This window comes from Cynocephalus volans, chromosome 2 (genome assembly GCF_027409185.1).
Source record: "Cynocephalus volans isolate mCynVol1 chromosome 2, mCynVol1.pri, whole genome shotgun sequence".
Taxonomy (NCBI): domain Eukaryota; kingdom Metazoa; phylum Chordata; class Mammalia; order Dermoptera; family Cynocephalidae; genus Cynocephalus; species Cynocephalus volans.
The window spans coordinates 80826770-80852111 of NC_084461.1; the positions used below are offsets into that span (position 1 = coordinate 80826770).

General features: G+C 36.8%; 1 protein-coding gene across 3 annotated transcripts in view; it reads right to left on the bottom strand.

The window, feature by feature from the left end:
- Positions 1-25342, bottom strand: part of ARB2A (ARB2 cotranscriptional regulator A) — a 440538-nt gene that overhangs the window by 139251 nt on the left and 275945 nt on the right. For all 3 annotated transcript variants that reach the window (XM_063087443.1, XM_063087441.1, XM_063087442.1), the window contains one exon: positions 14045-14161. In XM_063087443.1, coding sequence (XP_062943513.1) covers positions 14045-14161 — 117 coding nt within the window. The remainder of the gene's footprint in view (positions 1-14044; positions 14162-25342) is intronic.

A 25342-nucleotide genomic window follows, 5' to 3' on the forward strand; every position in this document is an offset into this window, starting at 1 on the left:
AATGGTTAAATGGCCAAGAAGTAAACAAATGAAGGGATTATAATTAAGGGAAAATTAAAAAGTGTCCATTTTTAACTTTTAGATTAAAATAAATATTAATTTGAACATATGAAAGAATAGCTAATTTATAAACTATATTCCTTGTCTGTGAAATGAATTTTGCATTTACTTCTCAAAATCTGGCCCATATAAAAATACTATCTTCTAATTTTTACTTGGCCCTGCTTCAATAAAGGCTGTATCAAAATAGTTATAAAGAAGCACAACCTGGCAAATTGTAGCTGTGTGTCTGAGGAGACAAAGCCTTCAACATTAAGGCTCAACCTCTGAGGTAATGATGATTTGCAACTCAGACAAATGAAATAAAAATAATTTATAATCCTTCTACACATTTTAAGTCTGTGTTTGAAGTCTGGCTTTAAAAATGTGATTAACCTCGTATGGTTTTTAAAAAATTTCTCAACACACACACACACATACACACACAATGAATCTCCAGACAGATTTTATTTTAAAAGAAATCATCCCATCAATCATGTTGGAAAAATCGGTGATTGCTATTCTGGTAAACAAGCATGTATTGTGTATTTTTAGATGCTTGCTACCCTGGTTGTGCACCATGGAATCCGTCCTCACTGTGGAAAGATCCTTGACTGGTAGATCAAGTGTCTTATTGTATTTCCTTAATTCATTCTGTCTGGAAGAAGATGTCAGCTGTGTTGCAGTGAGGAGAGAATTTCAAAGGCCCCAGTCCCCACCAATAAAGGCCGAGGAATGGCTTTTGAATAGATTTGTCAAGGCAACCCTACTGTTCTGGGACCAAGGAGAGCAGGAATAATATAAAGGAAGGGTTGCTGTATGAGATTAGAAAGTGAAGTTCACAAAGCATGGCAGATTTTTGTAAGAAACAGTGGATCAATGAAACTATTGAACTGTGTAAGAAAAAAAACACGAAAACAAACAACATCTAGTAATGTTCTTAAATGCTTTCTCTCTTTTTACATTTAAAATGTATAAAATATTAATAAAAAATATTAGTATTTTTCATGTATTACAAAAGCTTGATGGTTTAAAGTGGATACATATTCTATAACGTGCATTCCTAATCTTAATTAGCAGCTGAATGCAAAATTATACAATGTAAGAGAGTAGAAATTATAAAAGAAATAAGGTTTTAGAAGATATTTCATACATTTGAAATAAGTAAAATTAATATTATCATGGGTAGAATACCACATCAGAGAGTTCTAGATAATGCAGAAGATTAGCACACAATTAGCCAGCTTTTATATACAATGTGACACTTGCTTGTAAGAAACAAGTATTCTCCAAAGCAGTGTCAAGATATTCAAATGGATGATTTGTTTTATCATTCATCACAGCCCCTAATAAATTCAAAAATCATGACTTCTATAGGTACTAAAAATAGGCTCCCAATGATACAGTGAGATAGCTTCAATGAAGAATGACTTTCTCTTTCTCTCTCTTTTTCTTAAACAATTCAGTCTTTTCAATGACAGCAATTAGCACTACCGACAGACAGGCAGCGATTAGGTATATATTTTAATTATTATTCATCCTACTAGTACCTCCAAATCTGATGAAAGTCGGCTATTACCCGGGTGATATGTCAGTCTTAATACTGCTCACCTACACTTCACATATGTAAAACTATGTCTTATAGGATTTTCCAGTACTAATAAAAGTGACGGCACATTACAATAAACTGGCAATAAATCATTTTCTAACTTGTTATTGACTTTAAAAAGCTGAACAAAATGAACTTTTGTCCTTTTTGTCCAGGTCACCTTTAACTCAAACACAGCAAAATATGTTAACATTTTATGATTCTGAAATTTCAGTTTTTATCTTGGCATATGTTTAAGGCTTGGTCTCTCATAAAAATTAGATAACACCTTGCAGTTAAAGTGAGTATTTCCAAAAGTTCCGTGGAATGACACAGTACCTGTGTAGGATTGTAAAGGTTTGATGCTATAAGTTCAAAGAGTATATATGTGTGTGTGTGTGTGTGTGTGTGTGTTTATTGTGTGTGTGTGTGTGTGTGTATGCATGTGGCATTTTTACTCCACTGGGAAAAGTAAATAGAAAAAAGGGCAAAATGGGCTAAAATTGTTTGCCATATAATAGAGTATGATGAAATAAAATAACATAAACATACTGGAAATTACATGTAGAGAAAGATATAACCATTGCATATGAATTCAATGTCTGAAGTTCCATCTTACCAAATGTAAACTCCCTATTCTGCCATGTTTTATATAGATTAAAAACCAAATCTCTTTCATTGTTTTTCTAATGCTTATTTATCCCTCTTTTCTTTTCTTTTTTTTATTTATTTATTTATTTATTTATTTTTTAAATTTTATTTTATTTTTTTTATTTTTTTATTTTTTTAAATTTTATTTTGTCGATATACATTGTGGCTAATTATTGCTCCCCATCACCAAAACCTCCCTCCCTTCTCCCTCCTCCCCTCCCCCCCAACAATGTCCTTTCTGTTTGCTTGTCATATCAACTTCAAATAATTGTGGTTGTTATATCTTCTTCCCCCCCCCCCCCGGTTTGTGTGCGTGTGTGTGTGTGTGTCTGTGTGTGTGTGTGTGAGTGTGAATTTATATATTAATTTTTAGCTCCCACCAATAAGTGAGAACATGTGGTATTTCTCTTTCTGTGCCTGACTTGTTTCACTTAATATAATTCTCTCAAGGTCCATCCATGTTGTTGCAAATGGCAGTATTTCATTCGTTTTTATAGCTGAGTAGTATTCCATTGTGTAGATGTACCACATTTTCCGTATCCACTCATCCGATGATGGGCATTTGTGCTGGTTCCAACTCTTGGCTATTGTAAAGAGGGCTGCGATGAACATTGGGAAACAGGTATACCTTCGACTTGATGATTTCCATTCTGCTGGGTATATTCCCAACAGTGGGATAGCTGGGTCGTATGGTAGATCTATCTGCAATTGTTTGAGGAACCTCCATACCATTTTCCATAGAGGCTGCACCATTTTGCAGTCCCACCAACAATGTATGAGAGTTCCTTTTTCTCCACAGCCTCGCCAGCATTTATCGTTCATAGTCTTTTGGATTTTAGCCATCCTAACTGGAGTTAGATGGTATCTCAATGTGGTTTTGATTTGCATTTCCCGGATGCTGAGTGATGTTGAGCATGTTTTCATATGTCTGTTGGCCATTTGTATATCTTCCTTAGAGAAATGCCTACTTAGCTCTTTTGCCCATTTTTTAATTGGGTTGCTTGTTTTCTTCTTGTACAGTTGTTTGAGTTCCTTATATATTCTGGATATTAATCCTTTGTCAGATGTATATTTTGCAAATATTTTCTCCCACTCTGTTGGTTGTCTTTTAACTCTTTTAATTGTTTCTTTTGCTGTGCAGAAGCTTTTTAGTTTGATATAATCCCATTTGTTTATTTTTCCTTTGGTTGCCCGTGCTTTTGGGGTCGTATTCATGAAGTCTGTGCCCAGTCCTATTTCCTGAAGTGTTTCTCCTATGTTTTCTTTAAGAAGTTTTATTGTTTCAGGGTGTATATTTAAATCCTTAATCCATTTTGAGTTGATTTTAGTATACGGCGAGAGGTATGGATCAAGTTTCATTCTCCTGCATATGGATATCCAGTTGTCCCAGCACCATTTGCTGAAGAGGCAGTCCCTTCGCCACTGAATAGGCTTGATGCCTTTGTCAAAGATCAGCTGACAGTAAGTGTGTGGGTTGATTTCTGGATTCTCTATTCTATTCCATTGGTCAGTGTGTCTGTTTTTATGCCAGTACCATACTGTTTTGGTTATTACAGCTTTGTAGTATAGCTTAAAGTCAGGTAGTGTTATGCCTCCAGCTTTATTTTTTTTGCTCAGCATTGCTTTGGCTATGCGTGGTCTTTTATTGTTCCATATAAATGTCTGGATAGTTTTTTCCATTTCTGAGAAAAATGTCTTTGGAATTTTGATGGGGATTGCATTGAATTTGTATCTCACTGTGGGTAGTATGGACATTTTCACTATGTTGATTCTTCCAATCCAAGAGCATGGGATATCTTTCCATCTTCTTGTATCCTCTCTAATTTTTCTCAGCAGTGTTTTGTAGTTCTCATTATAGAGATTTTTCACCTCCTTGGTTAACTCAATTCCTAAGTATTTTATTTTTTTAGTGGCTATTGTAAATGGGCAGGCTTTCTTGATTTCTCTTTCTGCATGTTCACTATTGGAGAAAAGAAATGCTACTGATTTTTGAGTGTTGATTTTGTATCCTGCTACTGTGCTGAAATCATTTATCAATTCCAACAGTTTTTTTGTAGAGGTTTTAGGCTGTTCGATATATAGGATCATGTCATCTGCAAACAGGGACAGTTTGACTTCATCTTTTCCAATCTGGATGCCCTTTATTTCCTTCTCTTCTCTGATTGCTCTGGCTAGTACTTCCAACACTATGTTGAATAGGAGTGGTGAGAGTGGGCATCCTTGTCTAGTTCCTGTTCTTAAAGGAAAAGCTTTCAGCTTTTCCCCATTCAGGATGATATTGGCTGTGGGTTTGGCATATATGGCTTTAATTATGTTGAGATACTTTCCCTCTATACCTAACTTAGAGAGGGTCTTTGTCATGAATGAGTGCTGAACTTTATCAAATGCTTTTTCAGCATCTATAGAGATGATCATATGATCCTTGTGTTTGAGTTTATTAATATGGTGTATCACATTTATTGATTTGTGTATGTTGAACCAACCTTGCATCCCTGGGATGAATCCCACTTGATCGTGATGAATAATTTTTCGTATGTGTTGCTGTATTCTGTTTGCTAGTAATTTAGTGAGGATTTTTGCATCTATATTCATCAAGGATATTGGCCTGTAGTTTTCTTTTTTGGTTATATCTTTACCTGGTTTTGGTATCAGGATGATGTTTGCTTCATAGAATGAGTTTGGGAGATTTGCGTCCGTTTCAATCTTTTGGAATAGTTTGTAAAGAATCGGTGTCAATTCCTGTTTGAATGTTTGGTAAAATTCTGCTGTGAATCCATCTGGTCCTGGGCTTTTCTTTGTTGGGAGCCTTCTGATAACAGCTTCAATCTCCTTTATTGTTATTGGTCTGTTCAAATTTTCTACGTCTTCACGGTTCAGTTTTGGGAGCTTGTGTGTGTCCAGAAATTTATCCATTTCCTCCAGATTTTCAAATTTGTTGGCGTATAGTTGTTTGTAGTAGTCTCGAATGATTCCTTGTATTTCAGATGAATCAGTTGTAATATCGCCTTTTTCATTTCTAATTCTTGTTATTTGAGTCTTCTCTCTTCTTTTTTTTGTTAGCCATGCTAATGGTTTGTCAATTTTATTTATCTTTTCAAAAAACCAACTTTTTGATTCGTTGATCTTTTGAATTGTTTTTTCGTTTTTAATTTCATTCAGTTCTGCTCTGATCTTAATGATTTCTTTCCGTCTGCTAACTTTAGGTTTGGATTGTTCTTGTTTTTCTAGTTCTTTAAGGTGAAGTGTTAGGTTGTTCACTTGCCATCTTTCTATTCTTCTGAAGTGAGCGTTTAATGCAATAAATTTTCCCCTCAACACTGCTTTTGCAGTATCCCACAGGTTTTGGTATGATGTATCATTGTTTTCATTAGTTTCAATAAATTTTTTGATTTCCTGCTTGATTTCTTCTTGGACCCATATGTCATTAAGTAGAATGCTGTTTAATTTCCATGTGTTTGTATAGTTTCCAGAGGTTCGTTTGTTATTAATTTCTAGTTTTAATCCATTGTGGTCTGAGAAGATACATGGGATAATTCCAATTTTTTTGAATTTATTGAGACTTGATTTGTTACCTAATATGTGATCTATCCTGGAGAATGATCCATGTGCTGATGAGAAGAATGAATATTCTGAGGTTGTTGGGTGGAATGTTCTGTAGATATCTGCCAATTCCAATTAGTCTAGAGTCTTGTTTAGATCTTGTGTTTCTCTACTGATTCTTTGCCTAGATGATCTGTCTAATATTGACAGTGGGGTGTTCAGGTCCCCTGCTATTATGGTATTAGTGTCTATTTCCTTCTTTAGGTCTAATAGAGTTCGTTTTATAAATCTGGCTGCTCCAACATTGGGTGCATACATATTTATGATTGTTATGTCTTCTTGATGGATCAGTCCTTTTATCATTAAGTAGTGTCCCTCATTGTCTCTTTTTATGGTTTTTAGTTTAAAGTCTATTTTGTCAGATATAAGAATAGCTACTCCAGCTCGTTTTTCTTTTCTGTTTGCATGGTAAATCTTTTTCCATCCTTTCACTCTTAGTCTGTGTGAATCTTTATGGGTGAGGTGGGTCTCTTGTAGACAGCATATAGTTGGGTCCTGCTTTTTGATCCAGTCAGCCAGTCTGTGTCTTTTAATTGGGGAATTTAAGCCTTTTACATTAAGAGTTGTTATTGAAAGGTGTTGATTTATTCCTAGCATTTTATTGGTTGTTTGGTTGTCTTAAGTGTCTTTTGTTCCTTGCTTTCTGATTTACTGTTTGTTTTCTGTGTTTGTTGGTTCCTTAGGTTGTAGATAGTGTTTTTGTTAGCTTGTTTTCTCTTCATGAATGCCATTTTTATTATACTAGCGGGTTTAGATTTTTCTTGGGTTTTTATGGCAGTGGTAGTTATTTTTCAGGAACCAAACCCAGTACTCCCTTGAGGATTTCTTGTAAGGGTGGTCTTGTGGTAGTGAACTCCCGCAGTTTTTGTCTGTCTGAGAAATATACTATTTGCCCCTCATTTCGGAAGGATAGCCTTGCAGGGTAGAGTATTCTTGGCTGGCAATCTTTGTCTTTTAGTATTTTGAAAATATCATCCCATTCCTTTCTAGCTTTTCGGGTTTGTGATGAAAAGTCTGATGTTAACCTGATTGGGGCTCCCTTATAGGTGATTTGACGCTTCTCTCTTGCAGCTTTTAAGATTCTCTCTTTGTCTCTGAGTTTTGCCAATTTGACTATGACATGTCTTGGAGAAGGCCTTTTTGGGTTGAATACGTTTGGAGATCGTTGAGCTTCCTGGATCTGAAGATCTGTGATTTTTCCTATACCTGGGAAGTTTTCTGCCACTATTTTGTTGAATATGTTTTCAATGGAATCTCCATTTTCCTCCCCTTCTGGAATACCCATGACTCGGATATTTGAGCGCTTATGGTTGTCTGATATCTCTCTCAGATTTTCTTCAATGTCCTTGATTCTTTTTTCTTTCTTTTTGTCTGCTTGTGTTATTTCAAACAGCCCATCTTCAAGTTCAGAGGTTCTCTCTTCAACTTCGACAAGCCTGCTGGTTAAACTCTCCGTTGTGTTTTTTATTTCGTTGAATAACTTCTTCAGTTCAGCAAGTTCTGCTACATTTTTTTTCAGGACATTGATTTCCTTGTACATTTCCTCTTTCAGATCCTGTATACTTTTCCTCATTTCATCATGATGTCTAGCTGAGTTTTCTTGTATCTCATTCAGTTTCTTTAGAATTATCACTCGAAATTCCTTGTCAGTCATTTCAAGGGCTTCTTGTTCTATAGGATCTAGAGTATGAGATTTATTAACTTTTGGTGGTGTACTTTCTTGATTTTTTGTATTTCTGGTATCTTTTTTTTGGTGTTTATTCATTGTGGCCGGGGGTTTCACAGTCCACCAGTTTGAGACTAATGACTAACTAGGATGTTGCTGTGGTTGCCAATTTCGTATGGCTCCCTCCATGACTGCTCAGTTGGCCTCTAGTGCCTTGTGTGTGTGGTTGCCTCGGGTCTTGGGCTTCTCCGGGGAGCCACCTTTCTGGTCAGCTTGGACTCTGCTGGGCTGGTGGGTCACGTACCACAGGGTGTGTGATCTCTGTTGAGCTTTCACTTCCTGTGCAGGACTTCTCCCTGTTCCGTGTGCTCTGGCCCAGGCTGTTAGATCGTGCAGTAGCGGCCCCACCGGGTGTGTGGTTTTTGTCGAGTCTCCGCCTCCCTGGCCGCACGTCTCCCCACTCTGTGCGCACTGTGCTGGGCTGGGGCGTGTCTTCTGCACCCCTCGTCTAACAGCTGGGCCTTCAAGACCCTGCTCGGTACCGCCTCGCCCAGGAAGTCTACCAGGTTTCTGCTGGGCACAGACAACCAGTCTCTCTGGGTGCCTTTGTGGCACTATGTAGATCTTTCTCGGGTTTTGTTCACCTTTCTATCCCCCCAGTATAAACCGAGTCTAGCGCCCACCTGCAGCCTGCTCTCCGGCAGGTTCAAGCGGACCTGGGAACTCTCCTGCCACACTATTCCCAACCAGAAATTCGTTAGGCTTTTTTCCAAACTGGTGGCCGCACAGATGGTATCTGCCTCCCAGTAACAGGGAGTTTACCTGGGGCCGGAATCCAGGGTATGGTGGAGTGACAGTCGGCCCGCCCGTACTTCCTTGCCCTCCCAAAACTGGCCCGGGACGCCCTCCGCCACCAGCCCCGCCAGTGAACCGCGGAGGGAGTGGGAGCCAAGGCCAGTCCGCAGGGTCCGGAAAGCCTGGCGCCAGGCCAGCAAGTGGGAGGGCTCAGTGATGGCCGAGCAGGGCGGAGCTGCCCGCACCTGGGAAAATGGAGGCAGCACCGGCGGTGAGTGGGCTGGTGGTGCAGGCGGGGGCCGCTTGGGCATCCACCCCCCGAACAGAGCTGTGCCAGGGATCACTCACAGTGCTGTGCCAGGTCGGGTGCTCGCTCTCTGTCTCTGGTTTGCCGCCTTTCCCAGTTCTCGGCTGCTGCTGCCTCAGGCTGTTCAGTCGCGGCGCGGCTCGGGCGCTCCCAGGAATCTTCTTTAATGCCGGCCTGAAACCTCGAATCCTGAATAGGGCAGCTGGCCGCCTTCAGCGCGCCCCGGCCTCCGGGATCCTGGCTGCATCCACAGCAGCTCTGGCGCCGTGTTCCCTGTTTCGAGACTCACTTTTGCAGCTAAGAAACAGTTCTTTTCCTGCTCCACACTTTAAAGCTGTTGTCTGTAAATGAGGCAGCCTCTCCTGCCGGGGGCAAAGTGGCGGTCACCCCCCACGACCGGTCAGCAGCAGCAGTCCTTCCTTAAGAGATGGCGAGAGGAAGGACCACAAGTTTTCCGACTGCCTGAGTCCCAGTGGCCGCCTTTTCCACCTCAGCTACTCCGCGCCAGCCGCCGCAGCCGCCGCCATCTTGAAAAGCCCCTATTTATCCCTCTTTTCAATGCTACAATTTGTCCCCTACCCTAGTTCTCAAGCTGAGATGAACACTGCTGAAGTGTCCCAGGTGGCAACATAGGCGGCCCACCAGAAAAGCCCTTCAGAAATTCAAAACATGTTCAAGTGTGTTAGCAGCTCCTGAGATCTTATTCTTAGATACTCTGAGTAGGCAACAAGGCATGTTGAGCTAGAGGTACCAGCAGTGCCATGCTCGAGTCTCAGATGCAGACCCCATTGTCCCAACAACATGCACAGCGAAAGAAGCCCTTGGCCAGAGCCAGCAGATTGGGATGGATCATGTCTGGGTCTGAAGGAAAAATGGAACAATAGGCAATGCGGTGAGTGTTTCTTAAAGTGAAGTGTTTTCAATTTAAAGGTTTTTAACACTGAGATTATGACACTACAAGTTTTTGTGGTTGTAAATTTTCTTCTTTTTAAAATCCAAAAGTTTGGCAACTATTGATATGGAATGGAAGTGACTATAGGCCACAGTGCAAGTGACTCCCTCTGACATTTGAACCAAGGACAATATTTCAGAGTAGATATGAAATGAATTAAATATTTTTACTAAAAAGGTTAGAGTTTAGTATATTATATTTAAAGAGAAAAGTAGGTCATAGCTATTCCTATGCAAGGTATATGGAGGTATTTGGAGACGCATGTTGCCCTGGTTGAATCTAAGTTTTTATTAATTTTTATTGCATTTGTCTAGGTTGTAAATCACAATTACCTTACAAGTTCATCTTTAATATGGAAGATTTTGTGTCCTCAGACAAGTACAATTATGATTCACCAGGTTATGTTGCTAGGACCCATACTAATGTATGGCAGTACATCTGACTTGGCTGGAGACTTTCTGGGGCCAGGGGTATGTCAGAAAACAACATTTGCCTACTCAGCCTGGACAGTCCTGGAGCTTGAGGTAAGAAGTGCCTCTTAGGAGCTGCTTTGGTTACTTTTTTACCTCTCATGAGACTGTCTTAGTATCTGTGTTTGGTCTTTTAGTTGGGAGTAGGTTTCACTTGGAACAACTGACAAAAGTAGCCCTCTTTGACTTTCTTTCTTTAACAGAAGTTGTTTCTTAAAATTTACACAAGTAATATAAAAATATATTCCTTAACCTTTGTTCTGTATGCTAAATTGGTATATTTAAAAAAAATAAATCAGCTTTTTATAGTAAATGAATACTTAACACCAATAACTTTATCACATTAATTTAAACATACTTATAAAACAAAAAAACTATTTTTACTAATTTTTAGCATAAAAAGAACAACTAGGCAATTTGTACCACTGTCTTACTCTAAATTTTAAAGTAGTGTTTGGTGAAATAACGGACCCAATCATCAAGAGGATAAATTCACCAAGGCTTCCTCTACCACCGACTGTTATTCTTAAAACAATCCAGCTTAACTAAGATGTTTTTCATGGAAAGGATATTTGCACACTATCTCAGTTTTTTTGCTGATTCCAAATGAAGCTAGAGTAGGAGGTGGTAGGAAGGGGGATGCTGAGGGACACAAAGGTTGCCCTATCACACCCTTCTCCCAACAGCCATGCTCAAGACAATGGCGCCTTCTATTTACTGTAATCTAGGCCTGTTTGCTCTTCATTATTTCAAGGAGTCTTTCAGAGTAGATTGAGACTAACAAAGGAAAAAAGAAAATGGGATGGAGTTTCATCCTGAATGTCACGGAACACTGGACTCTTATTTTGCCAAACCACACTCAAATCTCTACCAGGGTCACACATTTAGGTGGGCTCCTATACGAATATCTGCCATAGAATTTTATAAGCTTCATTTTTGTTCTTGTTTTGTGAAAGAGCTCTGAGCAGGGGTAATTTCAAAGCTCTATCAAGAATAATCCAATAATCTTCATCTTTAGAATATTATAGTGTTTTCCATAATAATACTGTATATCTCATTTCTTTATGTAGTACCATTTCCCTTTCAGGGGGTTTTCTTCTTGATCATCATCTTGGATTCTCACAATAGTTCATAAAGTAGATGAAATAGGAAGTATTGTCTCTAATTCACAATTATGAGGCCCAAAATTATAAATCTTAGCAAATTAGCTGGTACATGTGGGATCCTTAACGATTGATTTTCCTAGTGAGTAACTAAGCCAGAATCATTATCAAAACTTACTTCTCCTAACTGCTTGTTCTGAATTACTTCCAATCTGTCACCTGCTTCCATTTTGTAAGATATTTTGAATTTACAAATCATTCATAAAACAAAAAGAGAATACAGTTCATATATTTTATATTATTCGTGAGTGAGAAGGTAACCACAGTAAGAGCTGTAATTTATCAACAACTGTATTTCTTTACATATGTTATTTCTCAACCACATGTGTAAGGAAGGCATTATATTTTGTAGATGAGAGAACTGAATTTCAAAGAGAGTAAATAACTTGCTTAATACTACACAGGTAGGTAAGTGATTTAGCTGGGGTTTCAATTTTGATAGGTCAGAATGCAAAACTGTGCATGCTGCTTCCCTAAAGCATAATCGAGGGAACTGAAAGAATTTTCCAAGAACTAGGGCATTTATTAACTTTTACAAATTTTATAAAAGCCTAGCTTGTGAAGAAATTAATGGTAGCCTTGATTAAATTAAGATGAGTTCAATTATTGCCTGTTTTAGTCAGATGAAAAATGCAGATTAATATATTCTGATATACGAAGGGAACAACTAAGCCAGCCTAATGCAGTTAGCAATACTTAGAAAGTAAACCTAAACAAATTTTGTTATATTTGTCATGTAGAATGAAACTTACATGAAGAAGTCCCAATTAAAAAATGATGAACAGAGATGTTTCTAGTTTAGGTCAAGTACCAAATACCATATTGGTTATGTGTGGGGAAAAAGTTACTAACAGCTCATTTATTAACCTTACTACTTACATAATTCTGGGAGTAGTCTGTGTATCCATTTGGACAGATAAACAGCATTAAAAATTACAGGCAAGTAATACATGAAACTTCTTTGTGAAAACAGTTTAGATCCTTGCAAAAAGCAATTAAAGATGTAGCTACATTGTGAAAAGAAAAATATGAAAAGCAATGTGGTCAGAAAATATCTGCACGTTAAAGTAGATTTAAAAATCCACCTTCATACAATAACTTTTGCAAAATTTTAAGGACCGGAATAAAACTATTTTGGACTTCACATGATGAAAGTACTAACAAAGAATAATAGCAACAGTGACAACAGATTGTTGATATTATAACATGACCATTAGATTACACAGCCCAATCCTTCTATCTATTGAGAACTCTTTTCAAACATTAACTCTCTAGGCCTTACAGTGTACCATGAGGGGTGGTAGAATTTACCCACCCCTCTATGGTAAGAGGTTAGTTGAAGAGACACTTGGGTATTCTGTTATCAAAAATTGGAAAACCAGGAAGGTCGATCACTTTATTTATATGAATGTAAGTAAATGATTTGACTAAACAATGACTATAGCATGGGCAGCTGGTGTCAATTGCTTATAATATCAGAAAGATAAATATAAACAACAACAACAACAAAAAAACTCAACCAGATAACTGTAATAAGAATAAAAGAAATAATGGGCTGAAAGTTAAGAAAAATAATAGTGTAAGCATGTTCAATGAGTCCTTGTTAAAAAGTTTTCAGGTTCACCAGCCCTTGGACAGAACTTCCATATGATCCAGCAATCCCACTCCTGGGGATATATCCAGAGGATAGGAAATCATCAGGTGGAAGGGATACCTGCACTCCCATGTTTACTGCAGCTCTATTGACAACAGCTACGCGATGGAACCAACCTAAATGTCCATCGATGGATGACTGGATAAGGAAATTGTGGTATATATATATACAGTGGAATACTACACAGCCATAAGAAAGAATGAAATTCTACCATTTGCAGCAACATGGATGAGCCTGGAGAAAATTACCCTAAATGAAACAATCCAGGTACAGAAAGAGAAATACCTCATGTTCTCACTCATAGCTGGGAGCTGAATCCATAAATAAACGAACAATAAAGAGAGACAGAGAGAAAAAAAGAAAGAAAGAATCACAGTAATATGTTGAACTTTTAGAAAACTAGAAGTGGAAAAGGGGAGAGGAGGGGGAGAGGGAGGGGGGCTAATGAGGAATTGGTTAATGAACACAAAGAATGATTGCGTGTTGAAATGATGAATAAGCTAACTATACTGATCTAACCACCACACATTCTACACAATTACTGAAAATCAATGTTGTACCCCACATGTATGTATAATAAAATTTTTTTTTTTTTAATTTTAAAAAGGAAGTATGAAAAGAAGCTTTCTTAGCCTGAAGTTGGATCATGGCCAGCCCCTGGGTTTCTCCTAGCTCAAGAGTCTGGCATAACACTATTTCAGTTTTTTACTTTTCCCCCTACTGGCAGTAGTGAGCCAATCATTTAAGAGTGGCACATACTGAACACCTTTCAAGAGGAAATAGTGTACAATTAGCTTATTTTTTTGTAACTAAGAAGCACCAATGCTAAATAGCTGATGGAAAAATCAAACATCAGAGAATAGGAATCTCCTAACACCAAGATCTTCTTCAGCCAAGAAGGTGTGTATATTGTATGCACACATTATATTCTGTAGAAAGCCAAAAAGGGGGGTGGGGGCTTTCAAAAAAGATGTGTTTTTCAGAAAGATTTTCTATTATTATTTTAACCATGTGTAGTTAAATGTTCTATTCCCTCTCAATGTTCTGCCTGTAGAAAGGGAGTTTGGGGGTGGAAGGTGATATAAGTTGGTGGTGGCTCTGTTGAGTTGGTAAAGGCTCACATCCATTCATCTCAGCATTGGAAAACACCAAGTCTTACCTCTCTCATCCATTCGCGAATCGTTTTGCCAGCTTCTTGATGCCACACATTGTGAACAGAGTCTGTTAATGCCACAGCAGTTACCTTACTTTTTACATCTGCTTCTCGTTGAATCATCTATTTAAAAAAGGAAAATAAAATATTGGCTATAATGTTTTTCCTACTGGGTGCAGCTTGCTTAGTCATAGATAATAATAATAACACTACATTAAAAATGAAAAAGCAATATGCATCTATGGTTCAAAGTTATTCTTTTGTACACTGAACACATACCCTATTCTTGTCCAGAGATGTGAAAAGACCTAATATTTTCTTTTAAAAAGATAATATCATTTAAGTCTCAGAACTCCATAGCTCTCTTATTTTATATTTGGTTTGACAATTCAAGGATTAAAGGGATCATAGTTGAATCCCTGAGGGTTTCTTTTACAGGTTTCTTCCACCACTTCCTATTTTAGTGCTTCAGAGAAGTTAGTACCTGGGGCTCACTATTAGCTACTTAGTACTAACTTCTACTAATTTTCAGTAAATGGAACATCAGGAAGAAATCTTGCTTTGACTTCTCCAATTTAACTAGCCTGCTCTTCACCATGGTCTTGTAATTCCTTGGTGTTTTAAATGCCCACAAAGATCCTTCTCTTTCAAAGCCTATCAATATCATTTTCCTTTCTGATATATTTCTTTATGTCGGCAAACTATTGCATTTTAACTTATTTCTATAAATGTAATTTCTATAAAATTAAATGGATTCTTTAAAAAAAAAAAAAAAGAATCACTTGGCCTGAAGATACTCACAAAGTTATCAGTGGTCTGCTAGAAAAAGAAACTGAAAATAAAAGTTCTACATCAAAACCATTGATAAAGGTTTTAATCTTTTAACACTAGTGACCCTAATTTGGTACAATAAACATAAAAAAGCTTAATAAAAATTACAGTTAAAATATAATAAACAGTAGCTTTGAATTTCATAATAATGACCTCTCTATTTCTTTGCATCAAATGTCTTTCTCCCTCTAAATTCTTCTATTTAGGAAAAAGCAATTTTCTATCATTCACTATTTGTTTCTGTGAATTGTCTATCAAAAATATAATAGTGCACTTAAAAAAAGGGAGAATTCTGAATGGCGATGAAAGCTCATACAGAGAACACTGCAGCCATGCTGCTGATACCAAATGATGCCTGTTGGCATTATGAATAAAAAGTGTCTCTCCTTCTTTTAAATTTCTTCAAACCCTGCATATGCACATTCCCTCTCAATGAACACTACCTAATGGGAATGTAATTCACTGTTAATGCTGCCTCAGCAGCATTTCTGCACCTTAAATCTTTGAGCTCTACGTTTTCTGCTTATGTACATAATGTGAAAATCTTAAAATCAATATTGTTTATCACCACTTCAAAAATTCACCTTGCAATACCGATAATATTTTTAAAGCATAAAATAATACTCTAATCCAATACTTCACATTAATTATTAAGCAGTATGCTACCTTCTTCTTGATTTTATTTTAAAAATGGATTCTCATTGGGTCACGTTGGCACCAGAATATAAATATTTAAACCAACATTAAATAGTAAAAAACCAAATTCCACAATAGTGAATCCACCTGGCTCATGAAGAAATGATACATCCTTACTCTCATTTTCTAAACTGTAACACTTTTAGTGATATGGAGTGATTGTTGCTGAAGTCACAAAATAAGAACATGCTTTTCTGTTATTCTAAGAATATGACTGCATTTAAAAATATTTGGCCTGCATTTTGTTGTTGTTGTTAACATATGCAAATTTATTTAAGACAATATCTGAAGACACTAAATCTTGAGAGCCATTTCCAAAATGAGGTAAAACTAAGTAATGAATAGGCTGAGGAGTTAGTGCAAAAGTAGAAAATCTGGGGATTAAAATTATACAAACTGGAAAAATACAGAGTTGTTAGATGGACTACTAGAAGAAAAAAATCTTTGTTCTGTTTGTCCATCTGGCTGACATTTCATACAACGGATGTAATGATGTGCGGCTTTTCTTCACATCACATCAAAACAGATTACAGTCCAATATGATTACTTCCTTACACCGTTACAGTACTTTACAGTTTAAAAGTCACTTTTATATTTTATTATTATAGGCAGAGAATGGCCAAATTCCAGGAGGTCTTAATGAAGAGCCATTTACAAATGAACCTAGTAACAAAGAATTTCAAATATTTGACTGTTTTAGGATTAGTAGAATTGTGTATCAGTGAAAACCTTAGCAGTCTAATTTTTCAGACTGTTTGCCTCTGTTGCAGTCTCGCTGTAACCTAATTTAGTAGTCCTGGAACTACTTGCAACTGCCTTTTCTGTCCAAAGTCTCTGCTTGCATTTGCTAGCCCGGTTTACAGTCTCCCTTCCCTGCCTTACTGCCTCCTCTGTGAACGAGCACTGATGAGAAATGCTGGAGAGTGGCAATAGCAGGGGTAGACTGAATCAGGATTGTTAAGAGGCAGACTTTGGATGGCATATAGCTAAAGCAAGGAATGATTGGAGGCACAGCTGGACAGGAGAACAACTTCTATAATATGATCTATAATAGAAGACCAGAATAGTCTGAAAAACCCAGAAATCTTAAAAAGAGAAAGCCACATCACCAAAGTCCTTTTATATGTCAATCCAAGGTAGAGATGAATCCACGGATAGGAACACCTTGAAATTCCTTGCAAAATTCTGTCTATATGTGCATTTAAATATTTTCTGGGGAGAGGATCCTTAGCTTTTATGGCATTCTCAAATGGATCTTAATCCTAAAAATGATAATACCCTGTAATCTAAATGTCTCCATGTATTCATGAATGAACTATGACGTACCTAGTATGTGAACCCTTTGAACAATTGTACTTAAGATCAATTTAACATCTATGCTAATCTTTCAAAAAGAAAGGATGGTATTTCATTTTTGTCTATAATATCTTCACTATGGTATCAAGAGTTGGACAAAGGTGATAAAAAAAAGTTTGATATCTCAGATATCAACTTCCTAAAGTTCCATGGCTTAATAAACTATGTATGATAAAGCTATAATTAAAATATTATTTGTTTTTATTAGTGTGTGTATAATATTAATTTATATATAAATAGCAGTTGCCAAATTTCAAAATGAATACAAATTAGTTTTAATTTTATTATCAAATAATTTTGAAATGTATGCAAAACTTGTATTATTTTTCCTATTTGTGGATGAGGAAACTGAGGCTGAGACTAGTTGAGGGCCACACAGATACAAAGTGACACAACTGTGACTTGATTGTGGATATATGTCATGTTCTTTCATCTGTATCACATGGGGTCTATTTCTCAATAATATATATATAAAACTCTTATATAAATGAACTCATTTGATTAATCCCCTTTTCATATATACAGCATTTCATTGGCTTGGACGTTTTAAAAGAATAATTTAAAAAATGATTCAAATCCAGATCATCAAGGAATGTTGAAATCATGTCAAGATAGAAATCAGCTAAGAGCAAAAAGTAACAATCAACAGAACTTTTAAATTATTACAATTCTAAAATAAATAATCTCTAGGATAAGAGGAAAATTAGATACTTCTATAAATCATACTGATGATTTCAGAATTAATATAAAACATTTGATCCCGTTACCTGATATTTTTGTTTCCTCTTCTTAATTCTAGCCATTAATCTATTCAGAGTCTTCCCCTTAGCTCAAACATAATTATTCTGTTCTTTCCCTCACTGTATTGCATGTTCCTCATCTGACAAAAGTTTAACTAATCCAATAAATATCAAGTACTTTGAACACATTAAAAATATATGTCATCTCTATGCTGGCTCATATTATTATTAACATTTTTGATGGGGTTGAAATTGAGGGGGAAACCCCATTTATTATTACCTTTTCTTCCAAAGTAAGATTCAAAAAACTAAGTAACCATGACAAGGTATGTGAGCTTATCAGAGTGTAAGAGTATCTGGTGAGATGAAGACCAGAGGACCAGAGAGGAGGCCGAGGAGGGCCCGAGTAAGCAGCAGTTGCCTTTGCTCCTGCCCACCTGCAGTGGAGTCCGCCCACTGGGCTATGCCCTCTCTCTCCAGAAGTGAGGTAGACCTTTTCTGTACACCTGACTTACCTCATCATGCTTTCTCCAAGGCCCCTTAATGATATACCTGCCCACTCTCTTCACAAATCCTGGCCAAACCCAAATGCTTCAAGTCATCCTAAAAAGGTCTCGATTTCCTTTTTGTACACATAAACTGTTGTAGCATTTCCTTGAATTTCATTTCTTTCAGAACTCTACCATGAGCTATTTTCCGTAAAGGAAAACACAAAGACAATTTTACTTCCACTAAATTAAATTAAAAGTAAAATTAATAAAATTTAAATTCCACTAAATTTAAATTAAATGAAGGCAGGGAGATGCCTTAATTTACTTGGAAGGCAAGGAGATGCGGATATTATGAGGATGCTCTGTTATGATGTCTTTGGCATATCTCTAGTCCAGAGTGTTGGGTTTTGGGAATTATGAGTATAGCTACCTTCAATACTCCCAACCTAAAGGAGAAGGAAAGTCTGAATTGGACTGGCTTCACTCTAACCTAAAAGAAGTAATAAGTAATTTCATTTTCCTGTGTTTGTGGCTTCGCAGCCATGGGATTCAGAATAATTACTCCTTGTTATATTTTAAAGTCCAAAGGACCTCCAGGAAGAGGCCAGTGTTGGTGGGGGTTAGGTGGGTATAGATGTATATGCAGGTTCATATATATATACTTGTATATATCATATGTTTTAAACATGTTTTTGAGGGAAATGTTATAAAATCTTCCATCAGCAAAAGCCATCACTTTCTTTTTAAATTATGACATGTGTTACACATATGCACTGTTAGGGTTGCTTGTACAGGAAAGAATATTCTGAAAGAAAATCAAATAATGCATAGATCTTTCAGATTAAGATCTAACACTACTACTGTACATTTACAAACCCACGGATCATTACTACTGCATGAGCATGAATGAATCATCACTTTGGCTAATAGTACAGTTGAGGTTTGAGATGGTTTTCAAAAATATATATACGTGTATAAATAGATTAGCTCCCTCTAGAGCTCTTTGAGTTAAGATTTCAGATTAAGTTGTTTCAAATGTTTGAAAAGTATGAAAAGCTGGTACCTTTTAACACTTTCATTATGCAGATTATAATTATAAATAAAGCTGTATGTAAAGCTTTATATAAAATTGTAAATTATATTTTTTAAATTTGAAATTAGAAGATTTCAAGGAAACAGTCTTCATAAATTAAGTGTGGTAGGGCCGGCCTCGTGGCTCACTCGGGAGAGTGCAGCGCTGGTAGCGCTGAAGCCGCGGGTTTCGATCCTATATAGGGATGGCCGGTGTGCTCACTGGCTGAGCATGGTGCAGACCACACCGTGCTGAGGGTTGCGATCCCCTTACCGGTCAGAAAAAATAAAATAAAATAAAATAAAATAAATTTAAGTGTGGTAGTTAAATTCAAGAAGTCAGATTCCCTGGGTTCAAATCCCTGCTCTGCCACTTCTTGTAATGATACCTTGAGTAAATTATTGCAACTTTTTCTGTGTTTCAGTTTTATCATGGGAATGTCATGGAAGATGATAAATACACTTAAGTTATAGGGTTATTGCAAGTATTAAATGAATGCAATGTAAAGAAATTAGCAGAGGAACTAGCACATAGTACATAATTATAACAGGTGATCCCACAATAATATACAATGTAAACTACTTCACGTATGCAAACTAGCGTATTCTCCTCACTCACTTAGAAGAAGCTAACAGAAGCTTGATTCATAAATGCATTTAATGATAAATATTTTTTAAAAGTCATAGATTCATAAAGAAAAAATTATGAAGGGCTATTTTTTCCTTTGAGTATGTGATACAATACTTTTATAACTGCATGGCTGAGGAATAGAAAGAGCTGCTTACTGTGTCTATTTAAAATCCTATAATCAGAATACTAGAACAGCCATAGCACTGTGCACTTAAAAATGAAAACAGAATCACTGAAGCAATACTGCGGCAGCTCTACTTTCCTCCCATCATTGAACCCTTTCAGGATAACTCGACCTGACAACAAAGCATGGAGCCATGTCTTAGCAGTGCCAAGCTGGGGGAAAGACAGTCCCTTTACCACTGTGTTTTCCACATAGAGGGAGTGTATTTGACTATGTTTTTAAAAAGATAATCACAGAGACATAAAGTGTGTCCAGAGAAAGGCAGTACCGTTTTGTAGTTAAAAGCATACACAGGCTTTGGAATTAGATGTACTTAGATTTTAATTCTTAGTTAATCATTGTGAGAACCCCCAAATAGGAATAATAGCAGTAGTCATCTCACAGGATTACTGAAGCATAAATGAGATAAGGCATGCAAGAAATCAATAATGCCAGCTATTATTATTATTACCTTGATGTTCATTTCTATTTTTTAAAAGGTATCCTTCCTTTTAGATGTAGTATCTGTATATTCTTCCATGACATCAAAATTCACACTGATACAGCAGCAATTTTGAAGTGTCATAAAATCCCTACAATAACTCTGCCCCGACCTCACTGATTTTGTAAAGTAATTTGGGCTTACTTAAATGTTTTCAATGAAAATAATTAGGTATAAATAGGATGGTCATACATTCCAGTTTTCCCAGGACAGTCCTGGTTTATGACTATTAAACTGGCATAATTATTAATAGTGTCCCTCTCACTGTTAAAAGTGTTCTGGTTTGGATGGTAAATAATTTGGACACCATACGTTTAAGTATAACCCAGATGTTAAATGGATAAATTTTATAGTTTCATTCTGCTCAATGCTTAGCAATTTAAGCATATACCCCAAACCTATATAGTTGTCACTATAAAAATAACCATGTTCGAAAATATAAAAGAAGTATTTCAAAAGGTTCCAAAATTTAAAAAAAAAAAAAAAAAAAAAAGGTTCCTAAGTTCAAAACTCAAGAGCAAGCCATAGCACTTTGCGAGCCCCTCACAGATGGACCTGCAGTCTCACACCCTGGTTAGGTAAACATGGCCAGCTGGATGTCCACTATAGCAACAGGATAGGACAACATTCTCCTTTCCTGTGCTTTGAAGCCCTAGCTTCAATTCTTGCAACCTTTGTCTAATTTCAGGAAGGAAAAGGCTCTCCACAGGCAAGAACGCCAAGGGATAGGGTATGTAAACTGAAACTTCTTGGGTCACATGCATTTATGAAGATAAGTCTCCAGCCACCAGTTAGGGAATGGCAAGTTATGATTTATTATTGCAGACAGTCAGAATACAGCAGTAATAACTTCCTTTTCCTTTCCTGCCTAAACCATGCTGCCACGTGCAGGCTCCCTCAACAACAAAAAAGCATGTGTAAGGTAAGTTTAAAAGAAAATAAAAAAATAAAGCAAGGATTAAGTGACTGACAACCTGGAAGTTGGAAAAGATGGAGGCAGGGCGGGCAGGGAGGAAGGCAATAGTTTGAAAAACATATTCAGCCAATCAAGAAAACAGTACCTAACAGATGCAGTGTTTATTATGTAAAAGACAATTGTAAGAAAAAAATAAAAGGGGTCACACATTAAAATAGTATAACAGCATCAAGGTAACTTATTCGATTAGAAAGTTTTATCATGTAATGTTATAAGACCGACACAGATTTGAAAATTACAAGGAATATATACGAAGTGGATATATTATCAAAGTATAAGTGAGGACTAAACATTGTCAACCCCAAAAAACTAAGGCAGGTTTAACAAAAAAGACATTTAAATGGTGACATAAACAGTCTTAGATGGAAAAATGAGAAAACTTATTAAAACGTTATAAATGTGCTACACACCAAGAAATGTTTCTGGCACAAATAAGTAGCAAGCACATTCACAATACCCAGTTAAAAAAATCACTTATGAGCCTTTATTGATTGTTATGTTCTAGAAATACTTAGGTATGTAATTAGGTATATATTAGGTAACATAAGTATTCATGAATCATCAATCACTGAATGGATTAAAAACTGTGGCAAAAGATTTCATTAGGTTCAGGAGGGGCAGGCATATATATTCAGGTGGGAGAGAGTTAATACATCTAAGTTTTAAAGCATACCATTTCTTTTGGTCTGGGAAAAAGAAAGGTAAAGGGATAAGATTTCCTGTTGCAAAGACATATAGTCAACAACCAGAGTATAGGAGAATGTTATTTAATGAATTTCTCTTAAAAAGCTTTACATTGAATTTCCATATAGATGTTTGGTGGATTTGAACAAAAGTACTCTATAAATTAATAATATTTTTATTAAAAAATTCAGGTTTCAACTATCTATATTGTTTTCAATATATTTTAAAAATTCTAAACTCTGTTACCTGGCATCAATAGTGAAAGCCATGTTCTAGTTGATCAACGGTTCTAGGTAACAGATTATACATTGAGGAAGGCATGATTCCTGACCTTTAGAAAGAACTCACAATTTAGGAAGCAAGGCAGGTTCAGATACATTCTGTTGAGATCCTTAATATTCTGAGTATTTATGTATAGATCATCTCCTTAGTTAGAACAATTCCTTTTTAAGCAGAATGGTAGTTGAGGGATTATGCACCATTTCATAGATGAGGAAACTGATGCCTAGAGAAAGTAAGTGACTTGTCCATATTCACATAGTTAGTAAGCAGCACAGCTAGATCTAACTCCAAATCCTATGTCTACTTGTATGTAATATCCTACATTTTACCTTCTGAAATACTTATAATACTGGTAATAATGTATTCACTGTCTTTCCCATGGAAATGTAGGTGCTGTGACGGCAGGACCATATTTGTCAACACCACATTCCCATTCCCTGCACAATGACTGGCGCACATATGGGTGCTCAAAATTATTTGTGGAATAAATGGAAGTGCTATTCATAGAAATAGAATACATCAGAGAAGGTGATGGTTGGGAAGCTAGAGTGATGTCTGATTTGGTATATTTAGAAACAGCTTACATTGCAGGTTGGGTTCCCCAGGAAACAGACTGAGTAGTGTTTAGCATGCAGGATGTTTATAAAGGAATGTCTTTAGGATCAACATCTGAAGAAAAGAGGGGAACTTAGCAGGAATGCAAGCTCAATAACAGCCTTGCACAACCCCAGGGGAGCTCTAAACCTAGAATGTCCCTAGAATAAGACAACCTTCCGAGTCATCCCAAGTTGTGCTCAGCTGGCTTCGTCTTTAACCTCCCACATTGTTCTTTGACTATGGGCCCCTAAGTGGCTGAGGCAATCCCTGATGGGGCTGACAGCTGAAGGCTGTCTGCTGAAAGCACTCCCAAGAGCTGGAGCAATAAGTCCTTTACTGAAGATGCAACTGAGCAGACCATCACAGTGTCCACCACAGGCCACAAGTGAAAGTACAGCATTCACTTACTCTGTTCCCATCTAAATTGTCCTTCCAATCTGCCTAGCACTCTATTGTATTATTTGTGTACTCAAGATTACATTATGATTTAACTCACTGATATCTAAGAGATCGAGTAGATTTTTCTTACATTTTAGGTCTCTCACAATCTGACACCATATTATCCCACTAAATTTTGCATTATTCCCCAACTAAAGATCATGAAGAGAAAACCACAAAGCTAAAAGAATGAGAAGTACTGACTGTTGAAAAGCAAAATGAAATCAAATTCACAAATTTCAAAAATTGTCTTATAAATCCACTGGGGAATGATTAGATTTTCTGAATTTCAAATGAAATGTGCATGTCAGATAGAGCAAGGTATACCTATGATTTCAAACCTAAACACATCTAAGTACAGAATATCCCAAACTTCAAATAAAGTATGCAATCATCACTACTTAGTGTCTGCCGTAATAAGCTCAAACCTGATGGTGCTGCTAGGGGAAAGGAAGAGTGAGCACTATGGGTCAAATGGGTCCCCCAAAAGTTCATGTGTTGGAAACTCGATCCCCACTGTAAAAGTGTTAAAAGGGTAAGAAATCCAATTGTGATATTTGAAAGGTGAGGCCTTTGAGAGGTGATTGGATCACAGGACTGTGCCCTTATGAATGGATTGATCCATTTATGGAGTAATGGATTGATGGTTTAATGGGTGGTCATGGGTGTGGCTCTCATGGTTTTATAAGGAGAGTGAGTGAGAAGGTTAGCTGTTTCTTGCTCATCCCATTCTCTTGCCATGTGATACCTGGTGTCACCATGGAACTCTGTGTAGAGTTCCCACCAAGAGGAAGGTTCTCACCTGATGTGTTCCCTGGACTGTGGACTTCCCAGCCTCCAAAACTATAAGAAATAAATTCTGTTTCCTTATAAATTACCCAGTTTCAGGCATTCTGTTTTCAGCAACAGAAAACTGACTAATGCAGTGAGCATGGACAAAGATTTCACAGTAAGAGCAGCTTTTCAAATTTCAGCCTTTATTCCCTATGATATGGAAAAATAAAGTCTGTGCTCTATAAATTGGGGGATAAAGACATTTGAGATTTTGATTCTTTTCCAGATCTTAGTTGCTCTCTACCCTCAAATGTTTTTAAGTTTTTGCCTCTAGAAATTCAGGGTAATGTTCATTTGATCACATTTCTTCAACGTAGGGTCAGGTTTACAAAGCTAAAATGATGTGGCAATGATGTGATTTGCATATATGGTGGGGGAAGGGGCTCTTGATAAGCTTAATTGAAAGTACCTAAATGCTCTCAAAACGAGATATGTTCATCAGTTGTGGGTTATTACAGTCATCAGACACTGGGAGAGGCTGATGCCCACTTTTAAATGGCAAAATGACATCATTATAAGTCACAATCTTCCTACTTTGTTTGAAAATATTTGAACAAGGATCTCCAGATGGCTCTTCTACCTAGGAACTTATGCTAAATGCCTGGAACTTCTGCTCCTGCTTAAACATTCAAGTGAATACTGCTGCTGGAAGAAATTTCTATTCAACTAACTACTTATAAGGGCTGTTTAAATGCTCACTCCACTGACCAACAAATGTAGAACAATTCTCTAAGCTAGGATTTTAAAATATGATTCTTACATGTTGGAGACATTTTTCTTATAAAAGTGTATCTCACATTTTTCAAATGATAATGAAAGTCTGTAGAAATGAATGGTTTGAAATATGTTTATTTGAGATAAGACTTTTGGAGATAGTATTTACTACACAAAACCATATAGACACTGGGTGGGAGAAAAGACCGGACTGGATTGTAGCTATATACCTCTATGTATATGGCTGCATCTTCATACCACAGATGGAGAATATGTATATACACTACATATAATAAAA